At 38.6% G+C, this 24619-nt stretch overlaps 1 protein-coding gene across 2 annotated transcripts in view; it reads right to left on the bottom strand.

Moving 5' to 3' along the window:
* Nucleotides 1–24619, bottom strand: part of dnah7 (dynein, axonemal, heavy chain 7) — a 63083-nt gene that overhangs the window by 22133 nt on the left and 16331 nt on the right. For both annotated transcript variants that reach the window (XM_067515905.1, XM_067515904.1), the window contains exons 20-45: nt 23512–23705; nt 21947–22145; nt 19199–19339; nt 18197–18409; nt 17923–18032; nt 16811–16979; nt 16453–16555; nt 15620–15747; nt 15226–15438; nt 14808–14906; nt 14287–14535; nt 13011–13160; nt 10921–11103; nt 9683–9859; nt 9251–9382; nt 7847–8068; nt 7140–7337; nt 5499–5654; nt 5180–5348; nt 3948–4074; nt 3149–3368; nt 2302–2928; nt 1821–2066; nt 1400–1629; nt 875–1205; nt 437–783 (exon numbers count right to left, since the gene is read on the bottom strand). In XM_067515905.1, the coding sequence (XP_067372006.1) occupies nt 437–783; nt 875–1205; nt 1400–1629; nt 1821–2066; nt 2302–2928; nt 3149–3368; nt 3948–4074; nt 5180–5348; nt 5499–5654; nt 7140–7337; nt 7847–8068; nt 9251–9382; nt 9683–9859; nt 10921–11103; nt 13011–13160; nt 14287–14535; nt 14808–14906; nt 15226–15438; nt 15620–15747; nt 16453–16555; nt 16811–16979; nt 17923–18032; nt 18197–18409; nt 19199–19339; nt 21947–22145; nt 23512–23705 (5333 nt within the window). The remainder of the gene's footprint in view (nt 1–436; nt 784–874; nt 1206–1399; nt 1630–1820; nt 2067–2301; nt 2929–3148; nt 3369–3947; nt 4075–5179; nt 5349–5498; nt 5655–7139; nt 7338–7846; nt 8069–9250; nt 9383–9682; nt 9860–10920; nt 11104–13010; nt 13161–14286; nt 14536–14807; nt 14907–15225; nt 15439–15619; nt 15748–16452; nt 16556–16810; nt 16980–17922; nt 18033–18196; nt 18410–19198; nt 19340–21946; nt 22146–23511; nt 23706–24619) is intronic.

The following is a 24619-nucleotide window of genomic DNA, read 5'->3' as shown; positions in this document are numbered from 1 at the left end:
ATGATTTTTTAGCAGCCATTCTTCCAACTTTAATTACATAAAAAACACTTGTTGAAAAGATGGCACTAGAAATGGCTGGCTTTTACATAAAACTGAGCAAATTATATTGAATTGATTTTATGTAATACATTTACAGTTCCTGACATTAATATTAGGTACTGCAATTCTGTCACTCAATACATGTGACAAACATTAGCATTTATAGTTTAAACCTTTAAGATTGTCAGAACAATAACAGGGTTAATATTTCCCTTTGAAGAGTTTGCATCCCAAATTTGACCTGATACATACTGTATTCATGGTTCACTAGCCAAGTAACCAAAAGCCAAGCTTCATATTAATGAACAGGACAGATGAAACACATTTCTATATTTAGTGACGGTTAGTGGGGAATCTTTATAAATAAGAAAACACAGAAAGAGAAGCGATTACTTACTTGTCATACTTTTCCATGGCACAAACCCACTTACACATGCCTTCAGCTGCAGTGGACGCAGTTCGAATCTTCTCTGGTACAAAGTCTGGGTTGGTTATGTACTTGTTGCGAATGATTGCAATGACACTTGAAGGGATGTTGTCCTTGTCATACTCATGGAGGCTCTGAAGAAACTTCATATCTCCCAGAAGCTTTTTGGCTGGGCCCCAAAAGTCCTCCACTTTTTTACCAGAGCCTGATGGGTCCGGGATACGATCTGGCTTGATACCTTTGAGAATACAAATTGCCTCCATGACGAGCTTGACAGCTGTGGGTGGGCTTTTCATGGACTTCACCACTGTGATATCCTGAAGTTAGAAATACATGTATGGGTTTGCAATCTCCTCACATTTAAGAGAAGTATCGTACATAAGCAAAAATATATACTGCTTCTTTAACCTGAGTAGTGAGAGTATTCAGTGCAGATAGAGCTGACTCCAGGATAGGCATAGCTTCAGCCAAGTCAGCATCACACTCATCCTTGATGGCCTTGGAAGCCATGGCTTGCTCATTGGCAACAGCCTCATCCTGTTTCACCACCTTTTCGGTCTCAGCCACCTCCACAGATTCATGCTGAATCACCACCATCATCTCATCGACCTCTTTGCTGGCTACCAGCAGCTGTGGCTGTAGAGCTTCCAGGGCCGATTGCATAGTGGTCACTTGATCTGCTGCTGACTGTAGCTTTTTGAGGCCTACCTCATAGCGACTTTTCAGCTTCATCACCTCACTGGGTGAAGACACATAGACTTAAGGTAAATAAGTAAGAAATTTACATATCAGAACTTACATTTAGCTTTTGTGCTGAATTCTTGTGATGAGGGTTTCCAATTAAAGTCCTCGATTTCTACAAGAAACTTATTGTAGTATCACAGTAAAAAAAAAAAAAGCACATATATATAGCGTCTCTTATCTTGATCTTACACTCTTTTTGTCTCCAGCAAAGCCTTGAAGGTGGAAATAAGCTCCAGGTATGAGGTTGGGGTGACATAATTGTGGCGCTGCAACTCAGCCAAAAAGCAGGATGACAGCTCTATAGTTGATGTGTGAAAACTCTTGCACATATTGATGCAGCCTTCTCGACTCTCATCTGTCATCTCAACGTCCTCCAGGAAGCGACAGGCCACAGCTTGCAGGGCATCTTCGGGCCATGTCTGATAAGAAATGAAATACAATGTATTAAATACAAATGTATCAAAACGTTGCCATATAAGTAAAATCTGCTATGGTTGACTGTTAATGTCATGACTTGCTACTGAATGGGGCCCAGAAATAAACTGTGCACTTACTATGTTTACTCAAGGCGTCTTTTGGCAGAGAACACATGCAACATGCTTACACCCACCTGAAACCAGTTAATGGTGCAGCAGTTAATGAGTGCAGGGAAACGTCTCAAGCGGTTTCTAAAGGCATCTCCGATTGGACTCATAGCCAACACCACATGCAGTTGTGTGCGACAGCGTTCAATAAACATGTTGAAAAGAGACAAGGGACTGCCATCCGTCTGCTTGTCACGGTCACGCTGACGGTCCAGCACACGCATTCGCTCACATATCTCCTGCTTCTCATCAAGTGCAAACAGGTTGGGTACCTGAAAACAACCAGAGGACACCAGAATTGTGTGTTCTCTCAAAATGGCCATTAAGCTATCTACATTATCCAATTGATCCATTTATGGGTCTATCAACACATCTGTCTTTATTTACGTATTTTTCATATATTAAAATATATATTCTACATCTTTACCCATTTCTCTTTGATTTGCATGCAAATTACAAATAATTTGTTTCATTGCACCTTTTCCAAATCCTCTCCCAATCTCTTACCTCACCAGTGTTGAGCAGGTTGCCAATGTCTTCCAGAAATGACTCCATTTTAATTTGGGTGTCGGTAAAGAGGAAAACACCATGAGATTCACCTTGTGTGGACTTCCTCATGATAAGCTTCAGGTCATCACGCCATTCACTGGTTCCATAAGTCTTGGAGATTTCTACCTGAAAAAGTTCTGCCTCTGCCATATAGGCAGCCAACCGGGTGAGAGACTGACGTCCACTCCCGCCGACACCCACAAGCAAGGCATGTCCACTTGGCTGCTTGAGGATCCGTGAAATGCGGCATACATGCTCAATAGCAAAACGAAAGAGTACCAGATTCATGGGTGCTTTCCTGACATTGTTAAAATCTTCTAGGTGGGACTCCACCACCTGCCGTAGCTGGTCAAGGTTGTGCACCTCCCGGTAGCTGCGGTCTTCACCCTTAGGGTCATGGAAGTCACAAAACATAAGGCTTCGCAGGTCGTCCTCAGTGACCATTCCATCCTGGTCTTGGTCCAGATGTTGGAACAGTTGATGGAAGTTTTCCATCAGGTTACTTTGAGACACCACCTGCAAATGGCTCACAAGCCAGGACCGATCTGTGTCGTGGACCAATCGATCATAGTACACCCTCAGAACCTAAGAATCACAAAGACAAGGAATAAGTGTGGAAGACAAACATAGATACACGAAGATGAAAAAACTGTAAAGAGTTTAGCAAAAAATGCAGTTTTAGTAGGTGTTAGTAGTTACTTTGACTACTGAATTGCCACTTTCTTAGTTTTCATTCATGTTAGATATTTCAAGTATTTCCTGCTGTTGTTTATTTAAAACTTTTAAAATTTGTGCACAACATTACCTCGTGCACCCAGAGCCGTTTAATGACAGATTGTTCTTCTGCAGTCTCAGGGCGTGACAAGCAGATGCCCTGGATTACCCGGGAAACATCACGCAGATTGAACAAGTAATGGGACTTTGTAGGGGTCGGTAGAAGGTTCTTGGTGGCCTCGTGGTACACTGACATGGTGCTATTAACAATCTGAGAGGTCAGAGCTGCAAATTGCTTGGGGAAGGCAAACCTGTAGATAAAAAGGGTTGTTTTGTTCATATCCTATTAACTTTGTTTCCAACCGTTTAATCAGAAAAATCAAATCTGCAATTGGTTGCTGAATTTCTATATGTATGATCAATAATCATCTCATTAACATTAGTGTTCAAAGTGCCAAAAAAAACTGACAAAATGTCTTATTAAAAAGGCAAGTGATATGTCTGTATACACAACTGCTTGGATAGATTTGAAGAATTCCAGCAAATTTTAATTACTTTAGGATTTACAGTCTCTGAGGTAAAAAGACTTGGAAAAGGATTACCATAACTCATAATTATTGAAATAGAAACAAATATAGTTCAAACTGATGAATGATTTCTAATTAGCCATAGTCACAATTCATTCTTTTGCTAAAAGTACTGCGAGGCTATGCTGGTACCTGAATAAAAGGTGGATCAAATACATAACAATCACGAAATTGAAAGATGTAGTTCAGAAAGACCAGATGGTACCTTCTGTGAAACTCAAAAGATTATACAGAAAGGTATGTAGGTTTTTGGTAATAAACATGCACAAAACTTCATGCAAGTTACTTATTCTGTGGTGTTACCGTATAGTGAAATGCCAATCTGTAATCCTGGAGAAGATTGTATACATTGTTTTGTCATCAAAATCATTAATGGTAATCATGTTGAAGTGGCGCAGATAACGGGGCGTGACAGGGTTCCGTCCTCCACCTAAAAGACGAGAAGAAGAAAGAAGAAATTTTTTTATTGTAGATATTTTACCTTCAATCAATCAATCGTTTGGGGAAATTAAGGAAACTTATATGGTGGTGTAGCTGCCTCCCCATGCCCTGAAGCAACTTCATGTTACGTGTCTTGCCCAAGGACACTTGAACAGGTACAGGTAGAGCTTCCAAACAGGATGTGGTTAAAGGTAATGTGGTTAAAAATAATAAATGATGCAACAAGAAGACATCTATGTGTTGTCTATAATAATGGACGCACAACATTTCTAAGCTGGTAGAGTAGTCATCCACAGACCAGATATAGTTTTGACTCGTTGGTTCCTCTTGGCCCCATGTTAATGTGTCTTTGGGCAATACGTTGAACCCCCAGGTGTGCTCCTTCATTGTAATTTCTTTTGGAGAAAAGCATCTTTACTACTTAAAGTTACTAATTATAATCTAAGCTATAAAGTCCCACAGAAGAGATGTTTTCTGTGCTGACTTGGAGTGCTCCACCATCGGTGATGCTGCATTACCAATTTTAACTCAGACAAAGGGATGTAGCACTGCTTTCTTTATGTGAAAAAGGTTTTACAGTGCAGTGGTGCTTATTTTTGCCAAATGATATCACAAACACAAAAAGGGTACTCTGCGAAAGCTTCTTCGCTATTTTCCAAGGTGTGGGTTCAGTAGTTGCCAGAGACTCACTGGGTGGCAGCTTGGAAAAAATAAACAACTGTCAGCACAGGCACCAGTAGCAAATTCTGGAGCTGTGTGGGCACCTATGTGGCACCCACCCTCTTTCTCTTGCAGCTGTCACTGCCAGCTGCCTCAGCGGACAGGGTGTTTTTGTGTTTGCTCTGGCAGTTGTAGTGGAGGTGGAAGTGGTAAACATTTGCTATTTGTAAGCACCTTAAGGCAGTGAGCAGCTCCAGAGAACAGCATGTAGTGGTTTGTGACATTGACTCCACAGCACTTAAGCAGAAGACTGAGTGTGCACTATACTGTTCTAACAACATACACTTTGTCAACCATCTAGGGCTCTAAAGAGCATGGTTAATGTAACATAAGCGTTTCTAATTAAATGTGGAGCTGGTACAGCTGATACTTACCAGGTGGTCCCATAGCACACATGATCTGGATATCTATTAAGTTTATTATTGAGCAGTCCTTCATGTCGTACCAGTTCCAGTGGTCCAACCACTGTCGCAGCAGCTCCACAGGGGGCTGGGCCCCATAAACCTCCCTGGCTGGCATGTTCACATCATCTACAAATACCACCTGATGAGATAGAAGTTAAGTAAACTTGGAACACTTTTAGGCTACATGTATTTCTGTAGCAACATTTTAGTGACTCACAAACAGAAAGACATACCAAAATTAAAGATTGTTTTAATATAATAATGTAATGTATAATGTATGAGCATGTACCATTTTTTTCCCCAATGGAGGCCCGAACACTGCTTTGCGACGCTTATCTAGCTTGGACATAATAATGTTTTGAGTCTGGGCAGCTGTAGTCTGTGCTGAAAAGCTGATAAATAATGGACTGTACACATCCTTCTGCAGGTGATTCAACAGAAAGTCCTGGACAAGAGATATTGAAGACAAGAGCACAGATTGTCATTAAATCTTTATATACTGTCTATATTATCACCATGAATATCTATGGTGCACATGTAAAACACAATAATGCAATATTGTGAGACAATGACAAAAACAAAAGATGTTATCTGAAAAAGCAATTCTTTGAATTTCAATTACATTCATAATTGCACAATTGAGGCTAAGAAAATGCTCATTGGTTGAAAACACAAAGTACCTTCCCTCTCTACTCTGATTAAGCATACCAAAAACATACTTTATCTAGGTAGAGTACATAAAAATTATCATTTGATCCCAGCAAACAGTTATAATAAGCTTTATAATGTAATTAAATGTAGCATTTGATATGTATTTCATTAGATAAAAATTGGATCTCAGTTAATCTCAGAAAAAGGCCTAAATAAAGTAGGAAATTAGCTGACTTCCATGGACATTAGACATTTTAGACAAGTCAAAAGAGTGAAATCAACAGATTTTAGATATTGCATGAGGGTTTATAAAAGGGCATTTTCTAAAACCTAAATGAGGTTTTACAAAAGAACATTTTGACAAAATGGCCATTTACTCATCTCAAATCTGATGTATTTGACTAATGATACTTTTATTACAGTATGTGCCATAAGTGGAGAAAACTCTAGCTTCCCCTCTTCACACAGGGATAAGCATGCACACATTACTAAGACACATGTTTGTGAAATCATCTGAGTAATGAGCTGCGTAATTAAAGTGGACTTGTGATGTGAATGATAGCATAGGTTGTGCTTCTCTTGATATTATTACAACAATTTCTGTTACTAAAAATGGTCCAATCCCCCAGTTCTTCTGGAGCACAAAGGACAGACACAAACAATCTTAAAACAGAGCAAAGACAGAAATTTTTATAATGTAATACATAATGTATATTTATGTACAGCTCAATAATATACCCATGCAGAATTATATAGACATTTATACATATGTACAAACCTGTTTACATATGAATATTTGAACAGGATTAACATTTTTTACTTTTAAATGTTTAATTGCAAGTTTAACCCATATTTTCAGGAAAGTCAGCTACATAAACTATTTAATGTACTACTTGTACTTCACTGAAAATATGGTAAATCACAGCAGAACTGTTTATTGTACCTTTAACACAATGGGGCAATATTATGATAAATGGATCCAGGTTTGTTTTTTCTGCACATCAACAAGGACACTTGTTTGCTAGCAAGTCCTGTAGGTGGAAAACATTCACACTTCTGCCAATAGTTTTCTGATATTTCCCTGACTGACAGTTGCTGTCACTACAGCAATCTGCTAGCAATGATAGGGAAGAAGACTGCAAGCTAGAACAATAAACGTTTGTAATGATGCCTACTGCCTTTGCGGCATTTTTATGTTATATTTCTGTTAGATAGAAAATAGTGTACTATGGTGGTCGTTCAAGAATTATTATAATATAATATATGGTGGAGAACTCACTGTAATGTAGACACTCTTCCCAGTACCAGTGGGACCGATAAAAATGGTAGGTTTCTGGTGCGTGATTAGGAGGTCCATCAAGGCCGTGTACCGTACTGTGTTCTCAGTTGGCACAATGATCTCATTAAACTGCATGTCTTTTCTTATTGGGGGAGCAGTCTTTAACTCATCTGTCCACATCTCCCACCTACCCGGTCCCTGAAGAGAGAACATTTAAAAAAAATCCAAACCTTTACATTTTGGATATAAAAATGCGCTTGATCAAAGGACATCAAAAGGGAATGTCAAAGGGAACATATAACCTGCAAAATTCCACTCTTTGACTGTAGGTAACAATGCGGCACATAGATATTCTATATATTATATTGTGATGCAAACATTTCTGAATATAGGTATTTATACATAAAGGTCACTAATGCCTTTTCTACTGATGCCTAATAAATAGTAACCTTGTTGTGTAGTCAGACTAATTCAGGTTGCAGACTGACAAATAGTAAATGTGAGTAGAGGCAAGTTTGTTTATTGTTATTTTGATAACAATAGTTTAAACAACAGTACTATACAATCTAACTTTGTGCATTCTTAAGCATTTGATAAATATTTAGTTTTTGTCTCATTACTAACACAGAATAATTTTTTTGTAAATGAAAGCAAACAAATAAGAAAAGTGCTTTCAGCCGCACACTTCGGGCCAGAACTAGACCTACCTCTTTAATGAAGCGGTACTGGTAGACTGTTCCCTCAGTGGGCAGTGGAACTGTCAGCTGTTTAGCTGGAGCCTCAACAGTGGCCAGAATGCCATGGCAGGCCTGGGTCTTCTCGCTCAAAGCGTCGCTCAGTACTTCCCTTACCACAGCATCAAACTTGACCCGACCTGAATCATCACAGCTAGCACCCAATGACCACACCAAGCAAAACACAAAAATGCCCTGTTTAACAGAAAAGGAACAGAGACATTTTTTTTATTATTCAATTAGATTCATTTGTTTGTATTTGTTTGAGTTAGTGCAGGAAGGTCATAGTGGAAAAGGTCCTCTAGTATGCACCTGAATTCTAATACCTATGTATGGTTCAAGATGCTGTTTGTACTGTACAATGAGAATTGCAAGTACTAACAAATAACATTTTACAGCAGGTAAACAGTCACACTGTAACAAAAATCCTACAAAAAAACTCCCTGGATACAGATAGGGTCTGCAATAAAAAAAATTAAAAAAAGATCAAAATATACTGCAACCTTGTAAATACCTCAAACAATGTACAGAGTATTTTATGAGGCAAATTCCACAGAGGAGACACATCTCTGTTGAAAAAAAAAAAAACAGCAGGAATACTTTAGGAACTGGAAATGAGGCTTAGCAACCTCATGATAGCTCCTGCTGTTAAAAGGCTGATTAATTCAACACTTTGATAATGACTGGCTGAGAAACATAGGAGGGAGGGTTGAAAGGCATTCATCAGTACAGTAGGCCACAGGGGGATAATAGCAGCACTTTCAAAAGATATGATTCAGAGGCAAAAAAAATAAAAAAAATATAGTTGTAACTTATGCAGGGGGCAGAAGAAAGGGCTGATCTGCTAAAACTTTTCCTCTCTTTGTGGGCCAGTGTGGAGGCAGATTGATTAAGACAGCATATTTAAAAAGGAAATGGCAGGATTTTTTGTGTATACTGTAAAAATTAAAATTCAAGTAAAATGTTTTGAACGCAGTTTTAAGGACTGTTGTGGGTATGACACGACTCAAGGCCAATGCTTCATTTTGCACAAAATTTTACACATGGTGTGTTTAATGCACCATGCACCAAAGTGAGACATCATTTAGTCTTAGTCTTGTATGTCAGTTGTTGTTTGTACTGTATCATGTTCCACTGTGCAATTACTGTAGCCATTTACCACCCACATTTTATGAAACACAGTGGATGTACATGAGACTATTAAGAGTGGGGAGTGAATATGGTGGCAGGCAGTTTTCCCTTACTATGGGTTATAACGTTCTCGTAGCGCTGTGGGCCGACCTCTCCTCAACAATAATATTCTTTAATTAATATGTTTATACACTATAATATAATAATGTAGCAGTAGTAATAGTGGTAGTGAGTGTGGATGCAAACCTCCAACCAGGAGCATATGTCTTGTTCACTCATGGTCTTTATCTTTGCTTCATCGTGAAACTCATCCATCATGCAGTCCATCAGATTCATCAGGGATTTGACTAAATTAGCATCAGAGGTTGGGGACAGCTCCTGAAACAAGGCAACATGGTAACAACACACCACATAAAACCTCAAAAAGAACTGACATGTTAAAAACTACAGGACTCAAAAATGTTTCAAAAAAATTGGTAGAGCTGACCTAAAGGAGAAACATTGCTCCATGAAGCTGAATAATTGAACAATTTCTGAAATATGTGATATTTAAGGCTTTTTGTCCAAGAACAATCCTGAGGCAGTTGCAGAATGTAAAATTCTGTTTGGACAACATGTTCTTAATTTGCTAGCCACTTCTGTCTACAAAAGTAGGATTTCCTGAGGATGTTTTAGCACCTTGGTGGCCTTTCGAATAAGCTGTAGGCAGGCTGGCAGTATGCGGTCGAAAAGGCCAGAGATGAGGTCTTTGTGTGTGGTCTTGACTGTGGTTGGCAGGGTATTGAGCCAGGAGAGCATGAGAGGACGCCAGCCCAGCATATGGGGCTCCATGTAGATCATACCACAGCGAGACACCTGTCACAAAACAAAACACATTTGAAAACTCACGTGTCAATCAGTGGTAATTAACTAATAAAAAACAATCACATGCAGTATATATTTCATTTAGCAACTCTCTCAAAAAAACCTGGGGGGATGGACATGCAGTATGTAATTTAGTGTAGTTCAGAGAGAGTAAATTAGATTATATCTCCTATAGTCCCACAGAAGAAATAGTTTCACAAAGGACTATAGATATAGTTAGAAGAAAAGATGAGCAGAGATGGACAAAGATTATGTACAATACCTAACCTAAATGCAGGTATTATAGGACAGAAAAAAAGAGTTTAAAAATGAGATTGACAAAGCACAAGGAAGACAATGAGTGAAGGAGGGTAAATTCACTGGGATCAGAAAAAATCCCAATGAATGCCTCTGCAGTCACAAGATGAAAGGAACAGATACCAGGCTATAGAAAATCAAAAATAGAAGTGTAGTTAATAAAAAAGAGAAGACAGTGTTATATCTCTCAAATCTCAGGCAACTATGTATTGCAAGATGACTCTTTGTTATTGCCCTACCACAAAAGATCCCAAAGAAGAGCACAATTAAAAGCTTTTCTTTACTGTATATAGCAAATGAATGATTTGTCATCATCAAACAATTTTGATCTCTTTGTTTGCAAAGTTTTATGACAGAATTTAAGTCTATGCTGGATATTGCCATGTCTGAAATGCAAGCAAAGATATTTGAATAAAGAAATAGTGAAAAGAAATAGTGTAAACCTCCCATTTTTCTTCTTCACCCCTTCCCAAACCCAAAGTAGGCTTTTGATGATTACTAAAAAAATTTATGTGTCAAATGTATGTGTCATAGGTAGAAGAAAGCCTTTGTGTTATTGAAAAAATATGTTTTGGACTGAACCAGAGCAGCATAATGTTAGAGTAAGAAAACTATCATCTGTGCAGAAAAATTAAAAATTCTAAATAAGAACAGAAAGCGATCGAACTTCAACAAAATCCAGAATGACTGGTGTAACAAGGCAAAGCAGGACACATATTGATAAAACCCCTAATCAAAGTAAATGTGCTTCTTACCGTGGCTGGAGACGCCACCTCCAGGTCCATGGGCTCAAAGATAAGGCTCATTTGTGGTGACATCTGAATGATCTCACCACTCATCAGACACAGCTTCTTGTTGTCATCGAGAACTGTGTTCATATTCTCAATCCACACAGCATCCACTGGTCCGTCAAAAATAAGCCACTTTCTTTCGGGGGTCTGAGAAACACAATATTGCTTAGATCTTGAGGGAACATTTTCAGCACAATATGTATATTTCCAAGTCAAAATAAATGTCAAAGACCAAGACCGAACTGGTGACCGTCTGGATTATGTTCTGTTTTTGTAACAATCCAAAAGACACTGTAAAAGACACTGGAAATAGACAGGTAAACATCTAAACATTTTAATTCCTAAGGATGTGTTGTGTTGGACATACAGTATGTCAGAAGGGAGATTTCAGGGAATGTTAGTAAGTTGTTGGTTCTTTATCATTTTCTATATAATTTTCTTGAATGAATGTTGATACTGTCACCACCTACTACATTATAGTTACCAAGAACAGGTATATGTTTCCATGATTAGAGAGGGGACAGAACAAATTGGAAGTAGGGTCTAGTGTCTGGTTAAAGTTTAGAAGAAAGGCATAAAAGTGAGTGGACAAGTTTTTTTGCAGTTTATAGACAGTGTCAGCATCCTTAAATCATATAGTATAGTTGATTCAATTCTTTACAGTAACACAAAAAGCCCTGCATGTACTTTCAAGGTCATAAGAAACTTATGTGCATTACATTGTAAGTAAAGAATGTTTGCTAAAGGAATGAAATTAACATCTACACTGTCATAATAGATGTTGACTACAAGCGTCGATTCCCTAGTTAAATGGGCTGGCAAGAGCTGTGCTTTAAATTGATTTGTTGTAATATAAACAAATCGAGATGCCTTGGCTGGGGCCATCTGGTGCTTTAGTGGAAAGCGAGTATGCTATAATGTAATGATCTGACAGAGAGCGTTGGCACAGGAAAAAATTATACTGTCTATGCAGAGTTTAATACACTACACTGCTGCTGACTCCAGATTAGCACACAAAAAAATGTCCTTAGTAGAATGTAATGCAGAAGCAATCTAAACAAAGAAGGAAAGACTTTTGCTCAGAAGGGAAAATGTCTTTTTTTTAAACTGAATTAAGACCAGCCTTGTTCTCATTTTCTATTTTTATTGCATCAGTATGTACTGCCTTGGCTGTCAAAACCACTCCTCACACTCCTTATTCATTGACAAAAAACAATTTGTAAAATGACAACTTTATACACAGAGACCATTTTTACAATGACATGTTCATTTGGAAACAATTTTAGAATAAGGCGAACAAATGATTTTCCATTATGACATGCTTCTACTGCAATATGTATGTCTGCCCATGTGTTTCCAGTATGTGCAGCTGTGTGTGCACACGAATGAATCAGTTATTAAATATCTAAATTTAACAAGACAGCAAAATGTGTTTTTTGTTTACCTGTCATCACAGCTTTTCTTTCTACCAGGTTTGAATTAATTGGAATGTCATGCCTCTCGTACAGTGATCAATTCCAAACTTGTAAACGGAGATTGAATAGACAATAAAGCAGTTCATTCTCATCTTCGAGCTGCTCAGCTACCTATATTGGAGTTGCTATACCTTTGGTTACATCTTACTGTACCACAAGTGCAATGTGCTCTAAAGTTTTACCCCACAGAATGAAGTACAGCGGCAGTTTTCAGCTCAAACTCTTTCAGCTCAAAATTACATATTTTTGGAAGAAGCATAGAGGTAATAAATTATTTTTGCTTTAGCTGCTAACACAAAGTTCAAATGACATTTCTGTAGAGAACACAGTACAGATATTGAGTCAACTGATCAATTGCTTACTTTGACTAAACATGGTTATTTTTGTGATTTGCCAATATCTGAACAGACATTTCTAAGACAACAAAAAACCTCTATAACTTTTACAGTACTGACAAGTGTCCAAGTACTTCTGTTTGACAAAGTATACAATAATGCGTGTTTGTTTGCTTATTTCATTGCTTGTGTCTAAACCGAAGTCTGTGTAAAGTGGTCATATACTAATGGGCAGCCAACTTACCTGAGAGGCAGCAAAAGCCCTGTAGCTCACAGCAAGGATGCCATCAGACCACTCATGAGAGATGGGGTCAAACTGGCCATAAAGTTGGCCCATGGTGATGGATTTGGGGTTTATAACTGTGATCAGGACCTTGTTCTCATCCATTAGACCCTGGTGTAACAGAAACATATACACAAATATAAATAAGATAAAAAACCTAGACATATGAACTCAACTTAAATTATTTTCACCGACCAATGTACAGAACTAACATACAGAATAGATAAATTTAAATACAAATGTTTTACTTCATAGGTTGAACCTCTCTTAAAAAGAAAGAACTAAGAAAATATGCATCAGAGATCATAGCAAAAACTAATTTGACCAATGTTTCGATGCCAAGACTCAAACATTTCCTATGAGATTACTGTCAACATAAGAGGACTTTTGCTAACTGAGGAAGAGAAGCAAAATGTGCAAGAAACAGCTTTTTAGACAAGGTGTCACTTTGAGTTAAAAACAATGAGAGTACAAGCTGCTGAGACAAAAAAAAACAACATAAAAACAAGAGGGAAAAAAAATGTGTGGGGTGGGGGGGGGGGGGGGGGGGGGGGCTTGGTGGATGTGCAGTGACAAGGATGACGATGATAAATGTGGCATTCCCAGGCGTTTCATCAGCAGGCCTTCATCTGTCGCCTTGGTGGGATGCCTCACAGCCCTCTCAGCCATGTAAATACAAGAAGCCAGTTCTGCTCCTCACTGTGAGATCGATAACTACTAAACAAAGACTACAGATCTGACAAATTGGATGGATGTGTTTACTTGGGACAAACGTGTAGCTCAGATAAGCCTTGGATATTAAGTGTAACATATATTTCTACTTGACATAATGTTTTGGATTTTTTTTTTTAACAGATTGAGTAGGTTCATGTCCCAAGGATTCAGAAAATCAAATTATTAATGAAATACAATTACAAATGCATGGTCAACCATTCGAATATAAGTTTTTTTGTACTTTCTAAATGCCTGACAAATTGGCCAGGCTAAAACCTGTCACGAACACTAGGATAACTCAAGGAATGCAACTCAGAAAACAAAATGTTAAAGTAGCTATTGATCAAAGCATGAAAGATAAAATACACTATATTTTAATTATCATATTTATCATTTACTTATGGTTTATCATTATTATAAATTATAATAAGGTTTTTGTAAAATTCATTGTAAACAAAGTCAATAGAATTAGTGCATAATCTTTCTACAGCCTACTGTCTATTATTCAAATAGAACACCATACCTGTTCAGAAACATCATGAAGCGCTGCTGCCAACACACGGTAGGCGCTGGTCTTTCCTCCAAAGGGCTCACCTACTAGCATGAAACCATGCCTGACTATCATCATCTCAAAGATCTGCAGGATTTTCTCAGCAAAGAAATCAGTGACTTGCAGGTTCATGCGTTGGCAGTTTTCCTCAATGGCTTTCAACAGGACGTAGTAGTCTCGTTTTGGGAGCTGAACCCCCGGGAAAAGGTCAGAGGTGATTCCCTGAGATTAAAAAGTAAACTTGTTTGAGTGAGAAGGCAATGTTGTGGTTGAATAGGGGAACATCTATATACACGTGCTAAACACCAGGTACAATGGTGTGGTGTGGAGAGTGAGACAAATTATAGCCACATTTACAGCCAACATTAATAATAATATTCATGCATATGCATAATACAGGTTCACACTCCTTGTGCATTGCTGTTTCAAATAAACTGACTGGAATTAAAATGGGTTGACATCAGTTGAGGTAAACCAGCTCCATGCTATCGTACCTCAAACAGCTTGAGATCATGGGCTAAGAACTTGGGCAAATTCACATCGATGATGGATCTCAGCAACAGGGTATCTTCATTCTCATCTGGAAAAGCAAGCTGCAGTAAAATGAAACCAAGCAAGAGCAAAATATGCGTTAAAAAGTTGCAGTACAAGAAAAATAAAGGAGATAAAGACAAGAAGTACACGAACAAAAGTTCAATGATCAAATGTTGTTCTACTGAATTAAAATGTGTGAACCGGAAAAGAAATCGTTATTAAAATCTCAAAACTTAATATAGATGATATGATGCTAAGGTATTCAAAAAAACAAAACAAACATGAGTACAGTGGCATTAACTGAAATAACTTTGTTGGAAAAAACATTGCATGTTAAAAAGAATCCCAGTATATTAAACTGGATCTATTTTGAGATACCTTGAGGTTCCCAGCAGCAGTCAACACAGACTTGACAGCCCTCATCCCATAGTCGTAGTGATGCTGGGAGGACAGCTGTTCTGAACACAGTCGGTAGGTGGCCACAATTTTCACTGACAGGGGCCGTGCACTGACAAATCCACACGAGTAGAGCACAATCTCTGCGATCATGGCATAGTCTGGTACCATCATAGCCACGGTCCTGAACAGAGCCTGGTATACAAAGACAGTTTTTTAAAGATTTATTTGAGCTTTTTAACATCCGTAATTCTTGTAGACGGACATCTAACAAGCTTATATTTCAAACATAAAATTCAAACTTCTAGGTTAATTACAGTATTTAAAAAACCATCGATTTAACATTTCAATACAGAAAAAAGCCCTGATGCTGTACCTTGAGATTGTCTGGTAGCTCAGAGCGTCCAGCATAGCCAGGGTTCATAGTAATGAACACAGCACAGGAGGGGTCCAGTTTAAGCTCTGTCCCTTCAAACATCAGCATTACAGTATGGGAGGCAATTCCTAGACAAACAAACACAGTTAGCTGTTACTACTAGTTTAAATTAGCCTTTTATTTATATATATATATATATATATATATATATATATTTTATTTTTTTTTTTTTATTTTTTTGCATTTTGACTATAATGTAGACAGTTGAAGGGTAGAGCAGAGCCAAAATGTTTGCAATATTAAAGTAGAAAACTAATCGGTATTAACACTTGACCATATGCTTAGTAGCCTTACTCAAATAACTTTTATTCACCCCCAACCAACTATTTGCTTAGGAAGGATTGCCTCTGATGACAATCCAGAAAAAGTCCAGCCTAGGCTGTTTTAGCAGTAGTTAAGCATCAGAACCCTTTTAGCATAAATAAAGTTTAGTTTTGATCTAAAAAAAAAAAAACAACTTTATGCACATTTGCTTGCTACATTATTCTACACAAGTCATTTGATGCCCATAGTAGACGAATTGTAAGAGATGGTTCTGTGTTGCAGTGAATAAAGCTGTGTTTGAAGCTCTGCTGGCCAGCCTACACAAATTGCTTTAGCTACATGGTGCACTTCTTTGTAGTCTGAGATTTTAAAAGCTTTATTGCTTGTGAGAATACACCAAATTTGTTTCTGGTACAGCGCCAGCGTATAAAAGATTTTAAGGGAAAGAAACCCAAGCAGTAAAACAAAAAACGAAACAAAAAAACAAAACAAAAACAAAGAACACAAACCTCTCTGGATGGTGAGAATCTGTTGAGCCACCACAGACAACACCTCCAAGTCAATCCGATTAAACTCATCAAAGCAGGCCCAAGCTCCACAGGACAAAAGACCCTATTCACATTGGTATGCACACACATATTGTCACATAAACGTAACACATACACAGAACTCATCGACACAAATTTAAATAGCATGTACTGTATGAGAAACTTTTTTTCTGTGTATGAGAGTTATTTCGGCCTGGTAAGTGGAAGGAAATTTTAGTGTAAACAAGAATGGGACTTGTTGCAATCACTCATGTTGGAAAGAGGTTTTCAATTTTACAAGAAATTATTTAAATAAATTCATAGCAAGAGAATCACTTACTTTGAAGAATTTGCCTAATGCAATGTAGTCTAGACCATCAGAGCAGTTGAAGACCACACACTGCTTGGCCACAGCTTTGGCCAAGTCCTTGGTTGTCTCTGTTTTTCCAGTGCCAGCTGGACCCTCAGGAGCCCCACCCAAATGGAGGTGGAGAGCACCAAACAAAGTGCTAAAGGAGGACAAACAGACCAGGTAAAGCATAAGTAATACCTTAAGGTATCGCTGTATTTACTATATACTACTTTATCACCGTAAAAGGAACCACTCCTGGTTAGGTTAGGTCCACTCCGGCTGGCAAAAAATGTATTCAAATTTTGAAGGGAGCCTCACTGCAGGGAGGCTTTTTGAAGCTGCATTGTAAAAGGTGGCAGCTGTCAAGTGCTAGGCTTTTAGACACACTCAAACCTTCTTTTTCTTTATGTTGTGATGTAGACAATTTGTGCACATATTGGAACTTGCCAAAAAATATAAGGTTTTTGCACATTTGAAATCATAACTGAGGTTTAGACAATGGCCTTTTTACAATATGTATAAAAGTAAACAGTTCTGTAAATATTTCAATATCTCACATATACATTCTGTACTATGTCATCTGAACTCTACCTCCTTTACCTGTCATGCTAGTGACACAAATGAAAGAATAAGTCATTAATAACAGGGATATGTTATAAGGATATGGGAGAAGGATATGTTTTGATGTCAAATAATTAAAATTACTGTAACATTAACACAATGTAATTCTGATTATTTTAACAATTCACCGTGATCCTTTATACTGCTATTCACAGCCAAAGCAGATATGGCTGCCTCAAAGCGACAGTAGTCGAAATAGCAGTAATTTTTAAAAACCTCCTAAGTGTCTATCAGCACAAACAAACAGGTTTGACAAACAAAAAATATTTCCAGGTACATAATAAGAAAAGGACTCTCAGTAGCTCAGCAACAATATACAGAATCTAACAATGTACAATAGCAATAGCATTGTAGGTGATAGACAAAAATTGGTATATGCAGCTACTGTTATTTTCACCCTGAGCTTTTATAGAGTCATTACACAGACAAAATTTCCAGCAGATAAACTTGATAAAAAGATGCCTGTGTGGTAGCTTTACCGGTAGCAGCGGTCAGTGAGTGGGGTTATGACCAGGCGTGGTGTGTTCCCCAAGTATTCATACCCGTAAGGCAAACCTGCATTAATCATCTTGGTCTGCAGGTGATTGTCCTGCACAGAATGTGATGAAGAATTATGAAGTCAATGAGTCAGAATGTATTATGAATAGAGATAGATAAATAGAATTAAATCATTTGATTACTATTTAAAGTTTGTGCTTAGTGCATAAAGGCTAAGTAAAGTCTTGCGCCAAATTTCCTTGTCTTTCCACCTACCACCCAGTAGTAGCGTAGTTGGCTAAGCCACTCAAAGTCATTCTCATCACTTATTCCTTTTTGCACTAGTGTAGCCAGCACGTCTCTGGCGTGGACGTCCAGCACAACCAGGGCTCCAAGTGTCACCCGGTTCTGCTTGGATAACTTGCCACGTACAAGCGCCACAATGTCGTCAATCTGTCTATTGTTCTCCTCCAGGTAGGCATCTAGAGCCTGAGGGAGTGAAACATCATTAAACAGAGGGAAGAGCATGCTGGAATTTATCAATACAGAGAGAGGATGCTATCAAGACCCCATCTATAAACTGAAGGTCACAAGTTTGAGCCCTGCAACAACTACTTCAGTTCATCACTGTCAAGATGTACATGAGAGAGACTACAATTTTTCATAAATGAAGTGGTTAGCTGGACATGGTCTTACAGCCTATGGGGTGAAATTTTCACACGTCTATTTGAGGGATATGATTAGAAAAAAAAGGGATTTCTTGTCCACCTATGTAAAACAGCATTATACAGCATCAGATCTATTAATGACAGCAAACTCTGTCTGATACTGCATGCTACACAGCTTATGTTTCCATGGTTACCACTCTGGACATCATGGAACTACAGAGCAAACTGTAACAGTAGGCAATGTTACTAGTGTTTTTTCAGAAAGGTATGTTGAGCTTTCCTGTTACCTTAAAACAAAATAAAGTATTTAAAATAAAAATTGTGCACGACTCTGTTGCACACTAAAAAGATTTTGATATATTGTGTGAAGAATATTTGAGTGGTCATTGATACCATGAAAACTACAGTAAGTTTGTTATTTTGTATAAAAACAAGTTTGTGACGTGAATGCAATAAAGTAAGCATCAGCTTGGGTGAGTTGAAAGTGATCTACTGTATGAACATTTTCAGGCAATAATATATTGCCCAATGTTCCAAAATAGTTTATGCAAAAGTACATGTGTAAATTGTAATTCAGATAGCATACATGTAAACAAATACATTTGATCACCTTCTGTCCAGACTTGATGGCTTCATGGATATACTGTGTCCAATAAACCTGTGAGACACACAGCACAGTCTGGCCAGGCCAAGCACGTACCCAATTTATCCTCAGCTCATTGGGATATGCCTGGATTGCCTCCCCAATCACCTACGATTGAAGAGCAGAGGTTCTCAAACATAGTGCCTGAGGCCATTATTGTCAAAATGTATCTCCACCGTATATTTATACAGCAATACATACAACCCTAATTCAAAATGAGTTGGGACAATGTGTAAAACCGAAATAAAATCAGAATGGAATGATTTGCAAATATTATCAACCCATATCTTATTCACATTTAAACATAAACAACATATCAGATGTTGAAACAGACCTTTTACCATTTCATAGAAAATATTAGCTCATTTTAGAGTTTGATGGCAGTTGGATCAGAGGAAAAAAATTTTATTTGTTCCTTATCGGTCTTCTTCTTTTCCTTTCAGCTGTTACCTTTTAGGTGTCGCCACAGTAAATCATGTGCCTCCATCTAACTCTGTCCTCTGCATCCTCTTCTCTCACACCAACTAACTTCATGTCCTCTCTCACTACATCCTTAAATCTCCTCTTTGGTCTTCCTCTAGACCTCCTGCCTGGCAGCTCCAACCTCAGCATCCTTCTACCGATATATTCACAGTTTCTCCTCTGAACATGTCCAAACCACCTCAATCTGGCCTCTCTGACTTTATCTCCAACACATATAACATGAGCTGTCCCTCTGATGTCCTCATTCCTGATCCTGTCCATCCTCGTCACTCCCAAAGAGAACCTCAACATCTTAAGCTCTGCTACCTCCAGCTCTGCCTCCTCTCTTTTCTTCAGTGCCACTGTCTCTAAGCTGAACAACATCGCTGGTCTCATCACTGTCGTGAACACCTTTCCTTTCATTCTCGCTGATACTCTTTTATCACACAACACACCTGACACTTTTCTCCACCCGTTCCAACCTGCTTGCACTCGCCTCTTTACCTCTTTTCCACACTCTTTGTTGCTCTGAACCATTGACCCTAAGTACTTAAAGTCCTGCACCTTCTTCACCTCTGCTCCCTGTAACCTCACCGTTCCACCTGGGTCCCTCTCATTCACACACATGTATTCTGTCTTACTGCTGCTAAGCTTTATTCCTCTGTTTTCCAGAGCAGACCTCCACCTCTCTAGATTTTCCTCCACCTGCTCCCTGCTCTCACTACACATCACAATGTCATCTGCAAACATCATAGTCCATGGAGATTCCTGTCTAACCTCATCTGTCAGTCTGTCCATCACCAGAGCAAACAAGAAGGGGCTCAGAGCCGATCCTTGATGCAGACCCACCTCCACCTTGAACTCCTCTGTCACACCTACAGCACCTCACCACGGTCTTACAGCTCTCATACATGTCCTGCACCACTCTAACATACTTCTCTGCCACTCCAGACGTCCTCATACAATACCACAGCTCCTCTCTCGGCACCCTGTCATACGCTTTCTCTAAATCTACGAAGACACAATGCAACTCCCTCTGACCCTCTCTGTACTTCTCCATCAGCATCCTCAAAGCAAATACTGCATCTGTTGTTCCCTTTCTAGGCATGAAACCATATTGCTGCTAACAAATGTTCACCTCTGCCCTTAGCCCAGCTTCCACTACTCTTTCCCACAAATTAATTGTGGCTCATCAGCTTTATTCCTCTGTAGTTGCCACAACTCTGCACATATCCCTTGTTCTTAAAAATTGGCACCAGTACACTTCTCCTCCAGTCCTCAGGCATCCTCTCACTCTCCAAGATCTTGTTAAAAAAAAACTAGTCAGAAACTCTACTGCCACCTCTCCTAGACACTTCCATACCTCCACAGGTATGTCATCAGGACCAACTGCCTTTCCACTCTTCATCCTCTTCAACGCCCTCCTCACTTCACTCTTACTAATCTTTGCTACTTCCTGCTCCACACCAGTCACCTCTTCTACTCTTTGTTTCCTTTCATTTTCCTCGTTCATCAACTCTTCAAAGTTCTCCTTCCATCTTCCCATCACATTCCTGGCACCTGTCAATACATTCATCTTTAATCAGCCTAACCTGCTGCACATCCTTCCCATCTCTATCTCTTTGTCTCACCAACCTGTACAAATCCACCTCTCCCTCTAATGTCCGACCTAACATACAAGTCCTCATATGCTCTTTTTTTGGCCTTTGCCACGTCTACCTTCACCTTACACTGCATCTCCCTGTACTCCTGTCTACTCTCTTCAGTCCACTCAGTATCCCTCTTCGTCTTAGCTAACATCTTTCTCTGTATACACTCCTGATCTTGCTAGTTCCACCACCTAGTCTCCTTGTCCACTTTCCTCTTTCCAGATGACACATCGAGTACCCTCCTACCTGTCTCCCTGATCACATTAGCTGTAGTGGTCCAGTCATCTGGAAGCACTTCCTGACCACCCAGAGCCTGTTTTAGCTCCTCCCTGAAAACCTACACAATATTGTACCTTTTTCAACTTCCATCACTTCGTCCTCTGCTCTACCTTCTTCCTCACCACCAGACTCATTTTACACATCACCATCCTGTGTTGTCTTGCTACACTCTCCCCTACCAATACTTCGATCTCTTTCAGATTACAACGTCGACACAAGATGTAGTCCACCTGAGTGCTTCTACCTCCGCTCTTATATGTCAATTTGTTGCTTATTGGTAAAGCTAAAAAATTATAATAAAGCACAGTAACAATTTTCACAACACCTTATGCAGGGAGGCAGTCATGCCATTTTCCAGTTCCAGAAGCCACTTCTCCACCTGGCCCCTGGCTTTGGAGGTGGAAATGATTTCCAGCAACAGAACCACTTCACCTTCGCTACTCTTCATGTGGGTGATGTCCATTACATCAGTGAACACCACACTACCAATGCCTTCAAAACACTTCTTCAGATGTGGCTGAACCCTGAAAGAGAGAAAGGCATAAAAATGAAGTCAGTTTAGTACTGGCTAATGTCTATGTGTTTCTGATCCAAGGTTCAAAGTAAGTAAGTGTAAGTATAATGTAAGTGTCATCTCATCAACGTTTTAGGGACTTATCATTCGAAATAACATCCACAGCTTTATTTCAATTTAAACCAACACAGCTACACTGTGATTCACTAATTCAGTATAAATGGCTCTGTATCACCCAGACCTATTCCCTAATCCCTACAGAGGTGACAATAATGTCGGCATTTGCTCTAAATAATTATTTTGTTAAAATCACCAAGGTGGCAGAAGATTGACATTGCACTAGAACTGGGCACAAGATGTATATTCTCAGTGCAAAGTCCAAGATACATATCCAAGCAATTACAGACAGTTCACACTACGCTGTCTCATTGGAATGAACTTCCCATCCCTTTGTGCGTCTTGTCCCACCAGTGTACAGTGTTTGTGAGACTGGCACTAAAATACCAGAACCTATGTGAAAAGTTTATTTAAAAAACAAGAAACAATGAAATTGTTGCAGCACTGCTTGCAATAATTGATGTGTTCCCATGAAAGTAGGGATGAGACCACCATTCTCTAACTGTACACTGCCCTCTACAGCTGACCCAGACACCCAGCCCCGCAGAAATGTGTTTATTACAGCGCAGCTGATGATTGTGTTCATCTTTATTAATGTGATGAGCACTCCTAGCAGTCACAAAGAGAAGTGTAGCAGAGTGAAAAGGAAATAAGAAATAGAAATAACAGGAAGAGATTAAGAAGCTAGAGCATCTTTTGTCTGGAGTCACATTCATTATTTAAAAAATGCCCCAAGTGAAATGAGACAAGAGTCGGCTTTTGGGGAAACCATGATGAGATTAAGTAGGCACTGTGTGCACAAAAAGACAAAGAGCAGTTATTATTAGATTCCTGTTGTAGGCTCAGTATTTTTTAACACTAACATCCCTTTCTCCAAGTCCACAACTCTCTCAACAGATGATTTTTTTTAAACGTGTTTTCTATTTGCACCTTTGACATGCTAAATTATGCTAATTAGTTAGTATATTATACATAAATATTGTGGAATCTATCAATGTATTTAGATTTGTTCATTTTTATCATGGTCATATATCATAATAAGATTATGACTCCATATACCCAATAAATCCAACATTTAAAACTCTTTCACAGTGGAGTACTCAGTGAACTGCTAGGAGTGAGCCAGGGTATTGCCCATCATCAGTGCAAAGGGTATTTCAACAATGCACATGCACTGATGCTATTAACTGTAATCATGAATAATGATTAAATAAAAAAAATAAATAATTATGATTGTGTTCATAATCAAGCCTGTTTACCTTGTGGGGTCTTTGGTCTCAGAGAGGATTTCCAGCAGCTCGTCATTGGACAGGAAGAAGAACCGAGGGAAATACAGACGCTTCTTTTCCAGATAGTTATTAAGACCTTTAAGGATCATCTCCAGAAGCTCGTTTGACTCTTTTAGCTTTTCCAACATCTTGTTGATGGATACCACTGCCAACACATGCTTATCCTACAACAGAGCAAAGCAAACAGTGCTTCAAGCAAATGTTTGACGTTTTGACAAATACACGTAGTACATGTAGTTTAAAGGACATTAATCTGGCATCTCAGAAATTTACCCGGGTGCTTATGAAATATCTGTTGCCTCTTATGACCGTAAATGCTTTTAAAGTGGACATGTAAAATGACACAGTGGTCTGAATTAGTTATGCGTTGCACATAAATCCCTGTTCCAATTAATATTTCTGATTCTAAAAAATAAAGAAAATGTTCATAAATACTGCTGTTTTTCTTTCAGCTCTTGTTTTTTTTTTTTTTTTTACAAAGTAATATATGACAGGAAGGGGGTTTGTTGTGTTTATATTTTTCCCAGCAGTACAGCATTGTCCCTGCTGTCCTAAATGTGACACTAAGATACTGCGATGTCTTCCTTTGGCAAAATCCACTCTGTGTTCTATAGTAAGGCCTTGGAAATATCTATAATGGGACAGTAATAGAAATTTCAACTGAGGCCTTTCTAGCACCTACAAAATATTTCAGTTTTAATATCATCTCATCTGTACACTAATTTAATATCCTCTGGATCCGTTCGCCCCAGGAAGTGTCTAAATAAAAACTCTATCTTCAAGGCTGGATAGTAAATATCTGAACCTACTCACAAAAAAATCAGTGGTGATTCAGAAATGAAGCTCACAGCCTGATATCATCTTTTGAATGGAGTGAAATATGATGCAGGCGGGAGAAAAATGCGGAGCCAAAGTGAAATCAAAGTGAAAAACCCCATTGTTGAACATCATCTTTGTTGCTGCTCTGTAGTTTTTTATTCATCATCAACATAACCTGCCTCTAAACTTCTAATTTATACTTTCACCGTGCATAAAAGTAAAACACAATATCTCAGCAAAGCTTGTTAACATAACTTCT

This window comes from Channa argus, chromosome 9 (assembly GCF_033026475.1).
Source record: "Channa argus isolate prfri chromosome 9, Channa argus male v1.0, whole genome shotgun sequence".
Taxonomy (NCBI): domain Eukaryota; kingdom Metazoa; phylum Chordata; class Actinopteri; order Anabantiformes; family Channidae; genus Channa; species Channa argus.
Note: the sequence above shows the minus strand (reverse complement) of the source record. Positions and strands in the feature narration are given on the sequence as shown.